Genomic DNA, 9,747 nt, shown 5'->3' on the forward strand with positions numbered 1-9,747 from the left:
CTTTCTTGCAATATAAAGAATCTTTCAATTGCAACTTTGTCGCTTGGTTGGTAGTTAATGTTCAATCATGGATTGCTGAATGTTGAATTTTAGCACCTAAAGTGAGGATTTTTTTTTTTTAAATGGTAGAAGTTGAATATGTCTTCTTAAATATTTATTACCTTTCGGTATAGTTTGGCTCAGAACTATATGCATCGATCTGGATGCATTATTTCATGACGTTGTTTGTAACAGTATGCATCACATTAGTAATTTAATCATTACCCGTAATAAGGGATAGATAGATGCAAGGAAGAATAAGGAGACGACAAGCAGGAGTCGGTATATGTTGTGATAAGCATGCACGACACAGTTGTGTCCGCATGAAATTAGAGAAAAAGAGAGAGAGAGAGAGAGAGAGAGGGCAATTGGAATCCATTATTTATGTTTTTTTTGGATTTCTCACATCTGGTCCAGGGAGGGGACAGATGATTGTCCTCCAGCCATCTGGTGATACAACTGCCATGGAAGATGTGCATGCATGGCAACTACATCACCTCCATTCCCACCTCGAACTCGACCAGGAAGTCGAAGAAGGTAATGAGATCCTCCTCCAACAGCATAGCGGTGGAGAGATTCCAACAAGACACATGACGGAGGTTGATCACCACCGAAAGCCGAGCACCCACAAAGTGAGCCAACGACACCTACAACATTGGTACTAAATTCTAACGACGAATATCCTCCAAATCACATTGTATACTTAAGCCAAACCACCTCAAGAAGTCAATTCACGGTTTCCTACATACACTAAATCCCTAGGTGAGAAACCAAATCAAGAGTACATTTGCCAACTCTCTTCATCTTGAGCCTTTTATAGCACTCGTCTCACCAATTCTCTGACTAGATTTTACAGGACTACATTTGTCAATTCAAGAATCTATAACATTGCTATGTTTCTGAGATTGTTCAGGAGAAAATAAATGCTTAATCATAGTGAGGAGTAACAAAGAAGTGGCTAAATAATCAAGACCAGGTTGGCAGAGGATAACTTACTAATGCACACATACAGTATCTGAGGTGTGCCTTCCAAAAAAAATGGTCTGCTTCCACAATTGAGGATCTGCGCAACAGTTTGACGACCGAATTCTGTTGAAATATGCATCAGTGAAAAATCAAAACGCCTCTTATATTCCAAAGTCGATATCAGTGTTGATCCTTCTCTTTTTTCTCGGTCCACCTCGTTTCCACTCCATGAATTGAAAGGCCCATGAAGTCAATGCAGAACCCACCAATCCGTTGTGACTCACAATAAGAAGTGCTCCATCATGTGACTTCTTGATCATCAATCTCTGTCTCTCTTTTAAAATCTCTGTTTCCTTCATTCGATTTCACCATAGTTTCCAGATTTCCTTTGCCAGAGGGTAAACCCAACGCATGAGCAAAAATCCTCCGAGCAGCTCCGATATGTAGTTTCTCCAAATCTTCAACACCAACAGCTCTTCTGTTACTTGAATTTGGTAATAAATTATTCTTAGCAGAAACACCAGTAGCAACTTCATTATGCCCATCAGAGTTATGACTGCGACCTCCACTACTGCCATGAGTCATCTTATCATATTTTTTCCTTCCATGTGAACCCAGTTTACCGGTAGAAAAAGCAGTTGATTCTTTGATATCTTCTACCTTTGGACACAAATTTTTACCTTCATCACTGCTCAGTCCACCAGTGACTTCCTTCTCACTTTCATTCAAGGAGAGCTTCTCCGTGGACGAAGTTGGAGAAATCCTCTGGCCAAGTGCATGTGCAATCATCCGCCTAGCAACCACTGGAACTTTACGGGACTTTGGAGCAGTTAGATCCTGTTCACCATCCTCATGCAAAGAAAAAATCCGTGCACGGGCAGCTTGATAAGAAGCTTCTCTCTCTTCGAGTGGGATTGAAGGTGATAATTGTTGAGTTGTCTTCAGAGCTGGTAGAGTGTTTGCAAAACATAAAACTGACGAAACAGAATAGTCCAATATTGTCTTATATATTCAATAGCAAATCCGGTTAATGGTGTACACCAGATCCTACATTTCTCAGCCTATTTTCAATACAGGAAGAAAATTTACTGATACACAAACTTTGAGAGAAACCTCACCTATTGATTTATCAAAAGCGACTCAAGGTTAACATTAATCCTATAACATTAGGTAATATATATAGGTGACTACTAAGTGGTTAACTCAAAAATGTGACACTTAAGCATATATGTGGCATCTTATACCCATTCTAGTGCCCGGGCAGACCACTTGGGCTAATGCCAGAGTTGAGCATTTTGCCGAGAGGGCAACACCAGGCACAAAGCAGCCACCAGTGGTGGTATTGTTTATTCCCTATATTAAACAAGATGCACAACCACGTGGCAAGTCTTTTATAATCCACCTACAACTCTAGTAGTCTTAATTATACTCTAGTTTGTAATCATATTTTAACAGCTTTAAGAAACCATAAGATCTTCATAAGAGTATTTTAAGAACCAAGGTTTCCGATGCTTTTAGGAGTTACAGACCTGGATTGGCTGATCCAATCTGTTTTTAAATGGTCTAGATCAGGACCAGCCAAATCTTGAAAAACCTTTCTCAATTCCTCCATGACATCTTTACCGAATTTTTTGTTTGAGTAAATCATCTAAAACAAGTTCTTGCAGCAATTCAGCATCTTTGCAATTGCTTGATCAGAGTATGCAAAACATCCATTAAATCAACTCGAATTTGACAAACTGCTAAAAGCCTGACATACAAAAATGAAAAAAAATCTTTGAACCTTGTGAACTGTTCATATCAGATACCACGGACTAAGCAAAATGAAAGGGAGAAGATATATTCAAATTCAAGAAAATGAAACATGCCCCTGAGACTATAATATAAAATGAACTGCAAGGTTACCTGGAGCTTCGTTTCTCAGTAGTACATAGTTAGAAGCACTCAGAGTTTGATGTTCATCATACTGCCATAGTATATCACTAACAAGAATTGGTGGGCTGCAGTAAAATAGAAGTCATCAAGAAATGTTCAGTCAAAAATTATTTGTGCAAACTTCTGCAAGCTACCAAGTATTAGATGATGATTTTTGAAACAATTAAAAACACTGCTGGTATCTGTCAGAAACTTTATACAAGAACTACTTAACATACAAAATATATTCAAAATGATAAACCACTAGAAAAATAATTTCCTAGACAACAAGCATCAAAAGTTTGCCAAATAATCAACAGAAATGTTGCATTTTATTAGTCATCAAAAACATGAGAAAGTTTGAAATTATCATGCATAATTTAAATGAAAAACACATGTTTTGAAGGTCCACATTCAGGAAAATATAAGCAATTAAACTGTGGGGCTATTGAGAAAGTTGGAAAGTCTTAGCTGTAGCTGATGGTAAAGAAAAGACGTTACAAGATTTACTTACATAGAAATTAATCAAAGGAAACATAGAGAAATGAAAGCAAACTCAAGGCATACACAAAAAAAAAATGTCATACATTGTCGTATCTGCACACCGCTCCAGAACTAAGTGGCGATAATCACCTTCGCCGACAGATTCATGGGCAAATCTAGAAAGTCAGCAATTTCAGATGCCATAAGACAGATGATTAAGATAAAGAGGTAAAGTTAATTTAGTAGTCATTTAGAAGAGAGCAAAAAAGAATTTTCTTAAGAAGTTAAGAGAAATTATGCAGACTACAGAAGATATATTTACCCAGAAGATATATTTACCCATATATATCTGCAAGACGATGCAAAAGCAGACGGTGGTATGGACCCATTGGTTGGAGCTCTAATATTCCATCTGAACTGTATTTAAACACAAAAAAGAAAATGAGCAGAATTTACAGTGGTGCATACTGACAATAGTTATGGCATTCTAATATTCCACCTGAACTGCATTTAAAGTTCTGAACAAAAAAAAAAAGAAAAGGAGCAGAACTTACAATGGTGCATAATGGCAATAATTATCGCAAACGCTCTGCAAGTTTCTTGCAAATTTAGGATATAAAGCAAAAGACTAATATGCGGTAGTCATAAACTTGAGCATAGTGATGGACCATTGTTGAACTACTTACACAAGCAACTGAAATTAGCTAATTAACTGAAAAGAAAATTTTAAGGCAATATACACCTATACCAGCCAAATTGGCACCATTATGGTAAACCCTATGCTAGCTCTACTAGGTGAATGTTAAAATTCATCACTACATGCAGAAGTTATATGTCTTACAACAACTTAACACCTATTTCATGTCAAAATAAAATAATTTTCAATCAACAAATGTTACTGTAACTTATATATATATTTTTCAGATGCTACCGAGACAATAGAGCTCAAAACTTTAGATGACTCTTATGAAAAACATCAATACACAGAGGATCGTAATTTGCTTTGTGCTTACTTGGTTACCTTGTATCATCTTGAAGAAAGTTGACTAAGGCTTCTTCTACTGAAAGAACAAGGTGCTTGCAGGACAAGTTATCCTTTATAAGAGAAGCCAACTCCTCAACCTGAAAGTAACAATAAGAATTTGTGAAATGGTATGTCATACAAGTAACTTAAGTTGAAAGTTTTAAAACATTTTCAAGTGTACATTATGCATAAAGAAGCAAACCTTCCTTGGATGGAATACTCATGCCCGTCAATATCCCTTATCTCCCATGCCTTCAACATAAAATCTCTTGTTTACTATTATCATATTTAAGTTATGAGTGATGCACCATTCTCTGTTTAGTGCCCTTTCATGACAAGGGCAGAACATCAGCAAACATGGACCAATCTGCATCGTTTGAATGCATCAGTTCTACTCTCTTGTTTTTCTGCCCATCTTTTCATCATACTCTAGAGTTGCATAGTTTCCTACTGTTTCTAGTGGGTATTCCAAGATTGCTGCCTGTGATCCTACAATTCTTTGTTGCACTACGGAGGTGTACTGGCAAAGGGTCCCCTAAGCAACTCGTAACACAATTGACACCAATAACGAAAGCACACTAAGATTGTTCTCTACCTACACTTCCGTTCGTTTTCGTCTCCATCTACGATACAATTTTTGCCGCAAGACCAACAGGAAAAATCATAATTTCAGTTATACATGTCAGATTCGAGATGAAAAAGAGAACTATCCATGGCAAGAAGCCCTGAAGATTTCTACTGAGGAAGCAATTCTCTGCTAGTAATTTTACCATCATCATCATCCAACGAACCGAGGAATCAAGAAAAGGCACGTAAGCAACATAAATTCCGGATTCTCGCCGCTCAATGTCATCGAAAAGTCTGAATCCCAAGAACAGAGAATGGTAGAGGAGTTAGGGCTTCGTTTACCATTGCGAATTGGGTCGTCTCCATGATCCCAGACCTCGTGCTGCTACGGAGAGAGATTTCGCCGGGCTGTGTGGCTGGAAGCGGGAGGCAATCGCGGGACTCGTTCAGTATATAAAGAAGAATTCAGCCGGAAACCCTAAGAATCGACGTTTTTAACGGTTGCTGTAATTATTATGACTGCCCGTTTTAGTTGACCGCCGGTACGTTGACCCACTCAGTCAAACATGTGGTCAAACAAAACCACTTAATTAATTACAAACACAGCTTAAAAACAATTACATGATTAATATTCATAAATTATTAAATTACATTTATATTTTAAATATGACGTATTTCTATATTGTACGAAATAACTGTGCGATCGATGCGAGACACTACGCGGAGAACTTGCAACAGTTAGTCGACCGTATGAGTGCATGTATACGGCACTCTTATGTCACGAGCACATCGTCTCAGTCCCCGACACGTAGTTGAGCAGAGAAAACTTCACCTGCAGCCCAATCTTCCCTTCTTTCTTGACAAGCTTGGCTGCGGTCACCAGCCAATGCCCAGGCGCATTGTGGGCGCCCCTGACCACCTCGGCCATGTCCACAAACTTCAGCAGCTTCCTCGATTGCACCGGCACCGGCGGGCCATCCGGACACACGCCGGAGTTCAGCTCTGCAGATTCAGTCGTCGTCGTCGGCAGCGCATCACGCTGCGTGAATGCAGTGCTCATGTTTGTCAAAAAGCCTCCCTTCGGAGACGTGGCAGGTGCGCGAGTCCACTCGGTCTTCCGGATGGTGCAGTTGGGTACGTGAGCGAAGAGGAGGCGGAGATGGAGCACCGTCTTCGCCCACTTCCCCTTGGTGACGAGCTGAGCGCCGGCGACCACGAACACGCCGTCGGATACTCTGTGGAGCCATTCTGGATCGTGCTTCACGGTCGATGTGCAGACGGCGGAATACTGCCGGCACCGTATCGGTTCGATGAATGCTGGGTCGGAATCCTCTGATCCCTGCCAGACGCACATCTCCGAGGCTGAGGCCCTGAGGATTCTGGGGAGACTAGAGAGGTGTTGCACATGGATGGCTAGCCGGTTGCACTTCCGGCCTTCCAAATATAGCCGCAGACCCACCACCGGCTTTCGATCACTCGATACCTGAATCGAGTCACAAAGAACTCTTAGAAGCTATTGACTCTAAAGGAAATTATCTCATCGATAGCAAAGCAAGAGGTATGTTTGATTCAACAATATTAATGTATACTTGCAACATTCTTTTTTTTTTCTTTTGAGAGATTATACAATGATATGATGAACAATCAACAGAATTAACTAGATATTCAACAATATTAGTGTTTGCTTGCGACATTTTTTTTCCCTCTTTTCAGAGATACTATGTTGAAATCTGCAGTTGGATACAATGATATGATGAACAATCTGACACACCTAACTTGATCAAACAATTCAATTCTTCAATAAGATCATGGAACAAGAGACGTACCGGTCCAACAAAAGTAATAAGAACAGAGTACCTGATCAGTGTTAATTTGAAGTTTGGGGCCCAAAAATCTAAACTGCAGAGAAGGATTGGATGCTTTTTTTATTTGAGGTCCAAGAGCATAATCACTGTATCGCGGCGCCCACTGGTACGGGACTTGGAATTCCAGAAAATACTGCAAATCCTCAGGATCAGGTTTGTCTGGCAAAAGAATTTAGTCAGAACATATTGCTTTGCTGAAGAAATGAAAATGAGAATTGAATGTAGCAATATAAAGCACAAAGATGATCTGATACTGTCTATGCAAGTTCTCTAGTTGCATAACATAGCATTAAGTAAGCAAATTAAGTAAAGATCATCATCGAGATCGGAATGAGAACTCTATTGTTTTGTTCATGCGAATGACTTACAGCGGAGATACAGATTGATAGCATGGCTGAGGTACCCACTGCCTTGGATTCCAGTTAGAAGAGAGGTAATAGGAATAAACTTAAACAATATGGCATCAGGACTACTCTGTACTGTTTGTAGCCACTCCGAGTGATTCGAAGTACACACATTGCCTCCTCTTTTTGAGCAAATAACTGAGAGGCCCTGTCGATATGAAGAGCTATAGTTAAACCTGAGATCCAAACTGGAGATCATATACAAGTCTTTGGGTCTTACTTCCTTGCTTGAAGACTCTGAATAGCTCGGCAGTTGCAGGTAGTTTGATTGCAAGATTTGCAAGAAGACTTCAGGCACCTGTAAAAAAGAGCATTATTGTTGACTATAGAAATTATGTGGAGGATAAATTGAAGATGTATAAGGTGATACACCTTTTTCTTCCTTTCTCCATCCTTCGAATGCAGAGGAGAGAGGTTTCTTCCATCAGAAAATATAAAGTCTCCAAGGTCCTCGAGATGTTTCTTGACCTCAGCAGATGAAATTGTCGAACAATGACTTTGCCTTACGCAATTTACATCCTGACCTCCTATTGCGATTTCCACTATTATGTGTGTCCCAAAGGTCCTTATGAACCTGCAGAAAGGTATAATTTTTGCTGGTAATCATTTCCATGCAAATTTAATATGAGATTAATATGCAGAATAGATGATATGTACAAATGAGACATAAAAAATCTAGGTTTTTGGCATTACCACAAGCAAGATTCTTGTAAGAGATTCATGTTTAGGACTTACCGGCACAAAGATGCAGGATCCCACTTCGATGGAACTGCTTTTTTTACTTCTTCTCGAAGGACTAGAGGAGAAGATCTTAGGTGCAGATTGTACAAGGAAATGAAGTATCCATCAAAAGCAAGACATTTTGTGCTCTTGGCATCTTCCAACCATGCCCCACTTAGATCGAAAAGCGCATTAAAATATCCTGAAGGAACTTTTCCTTGGACTGAAGATTTCTGATTGAGTAATATAGACATCTGTTGTTGGGAGAAGGGCAAAAGAACAACATGGCATGAACAAGATTTTGAAATAAACACCATGTCAAAATAGTATGAATTTAAGCATTAACCTTCTCTGAATAGACTGTCGAGCTTTTCACAGAGAAAATGGCTCGATCAGTTGTTGTTCGATGAGACAAATAGTCATTGAGCAGGATACAATTATGGTAATCAACATAAATCACACAAATTCTATACCTGCAGCTAACCACCATCAGCTTTTCTTTAGGAAATGATGTCCTGAGTTAAGAAGTGGTAACTGATCATACTTTTGCAGTCTTCCATAGAATGAATATACTGCTATTGGCACAGGGTAGAGCCAGCTAGATCTATGCATTTACGTGCTCACTATGTACATCATTTCACACGAGATCTTACAAATGAAGTCTGTAAGTTTTAATTCTTGTACATGTTTTATAAGAGGGATACAGACCAAGAACATAACTTCCACCTTTTCAAGAAGCAGTTGCCTTCTAAAACATCTCTGCCATAATTCATTCAAAGAGAAAGATTAACATTTTTCATTAAGGTTTCCACATGTTTTTTTTTTAGCTCTTCTTCCCATGGATTACCAATGCCCAACTGATTGTGCCTCAAGTGCTACTACATCACGATTATAAAGGAGTTGAAACAAGGAGACCGATTGCTGTAATCCTGTTTGTTCCACACTATATGGCCAAATTGCTGGCCACATAAAAGAATCGAAGACCTGATCACTGCTAATGGTGGACCAGCAAGCATTCACTGGGAGGAAGGGCAGAAGGGGAGGGAAGAACAAGGAGAACCCACCTGGTTGAACTCGAGCACGTCGGAGCGGAACCGAGTGCGGTCGCCCTTGTCGAAGCCGACGTCCCTGGAGGCGCCCCGGATGGTGGGGCCGCCGGGGAGGGCGACGTCCCACGTGCGTTCCTCGTTGAGCTCCACCAACCTGCGGCCGGGGTAGCCCTTGGCGAAGCCGAGACGGAAGTCGCTGGTGAGGTCGAAGCCGAGCCCCAGCGACCCCAGCGCTCGCTCCTCCACCGTCCCCTCGGCCCCCATCTCTCTCTCTCTCACACACACACACACATGGACACACAGAGCAGTGCCTCATCGGAGGGTGACAACTTAGGACTTTGCCTCGGGAGGCAGGCGTTGACCGGAGGGAAGTCAGCGGTCGAGAGAGAATCCGTCATAAGTCTGTTGGTTCATGTTGGATTTGACCGGCACGGAAGTTAATGAAACCAAGTAAAAATCAACGGTTCCCACGCCACGTGCAAGAAATAAGACTGACGGGGACGGTCAACTCCGGGACAGCCATCACTGGGCTCCACATATCCAAATCACTGGACCATCGACAGAAACAATACAATCTCATTTTAGTAGTATATATATTACGCATAATTATTACGTGTTATCCAATCAAATTCGATAATAAATGCGCCTAATCGACATAAATCCACATAGATCACTAATTGGATCAAAATATTTGATCCAATTCAACTAGAATTGAT

At 40.4% G+C, this 9,747-nt stretch overlaps 2 protein-coding genes across 4 annotated transcripts; both read right to left on the reverse strand.

Moving 5' to 3' along the window:
- Positions 1-720: 720 nt before the first annotated feature.
- LOC135582294 (uncharacterized) lies at positions 721-5,456 on the reverse strand. Of its 3 annotated transcripts, none has more exons than XM_065168641.1 (6): positions 5,336-5,456; positions 4,424-4,524; positions 3,742-3,819; positions 3,507-3,578; positions 2,911-3,005; positions 721-1,952 (listed from the first exon to the last, which is right to left on the reverse strand). In XM_065168641.1, the coding sequence occupies exons 1-6, from the start codon at positions 5,357-5,359 to the stop codon at positions 1,306-1,308; spliced, it is 1,017 nt and encodes a 338-aa protein (XP_065024713.1). In that variant the 5' UTR covers positions 5,360-5,456; the 3' UTR covers positions 721-1,305. The 3 variants fall into 3 exon arrangements, with proteins under 3 accessions (XP_065024713.1, XP_065024715.1, XP_065024714.1); XM_065168643.1 differs by having other exon boundaries at positions 4,416-4,524; positions 5,336-5,417; XM_065168642.1 differs by having other exon boundaries at positions 845-1,952; positions 3,725-3,819; positions 4,416-4,524; positions 5,336-5,383.
- A 235-nt stretch (positions 5,457-5,691) lies between these two features.
- On the reverse strand, positions 5,692-9,295 carry LOC103997301 (MACPF domain-containing protein At4g24290-like). The gene is made up of 7 exons (XM_009418467.3): positions 9,047-9,295; positions 7,998-8,236; positions 7,635-7,836; positions 7,483-7,560; positions 7,227-7,410; positions 6,851-7,017; positions 5,692-6,476 (listed from the first exon to the last, which is right to left on the reverse strand). Exons 1-7 carry the CDS (start codon positions 9,293-9,295, stop codon positions 5,772-5,774), a joined length of 1,824 nt encoding a protein of 607 aa, XP_009416742.1. The 3' UTR covers positions 5,692-5,771.
- Between the last annotated feature and the right edge of the window lie 452 nt (positions 9,296-9,747).

This window comes from Musa acuminata, chromosome BXJ3-9 (genome assembly GCF_036884655.1).
Source record: "Musa acuminata AAA Group cultivar baxijiao chromosome BXJ3-9, Cavendish_Baxijiao_AAA, whole genome shotgun sequence".
NCBI classification, from domain to species: domain Eukaryota; kingdom Viridiplantae; phylum Streptophyta; class Magnoliopsida; order Zingiberales; family Musaceae; genus Musa; species Musa acuminata.

Bases quoted from the DNA above. Each gene is read 5' to 3' on its own strand.
- LOC135582294 (XM_065168641.1), bottom strand. From the start codon at position 5,359: ATGGAGACGACCCAATTCGCAATG. The intron at 3,579-3,741 runs GTAAATATATCT...CTGACTTTCTAG, and splicing joins CGTCTTGCAGATATATATGG to ATTTGCCCATGAATCTGTCG. The intron at 3,006-3,506 runs GTATGACATTTT...ATTTTACTGCAG, and splicing joins CGGTGTGCAGATACGACAAT to CCCACCAATTCTTGTTAGTG.
- LOC103997301 (XM_009418467.3), bottom strand. From the start codon at position 9,295: ATGGGGGCCGAGGGGACGGTGGAGGAGCGAGCGCTGGGGTCGCTGGGG. The intron at 8,237-9,046 runs GTGGGTTCTCCT...TCCCAACAACAG, and splicing joins ACGTGCTCGAGTTCAACCAG to ATGTCTATATTACTCAATCA. The intron at 6,477-6,850 runs GTACTCTGTTCT...GACTCGATTCAG, and splicing joins TTCAAATTAACACTGATCAG to GTATCGAGTGATCGAAAGCC.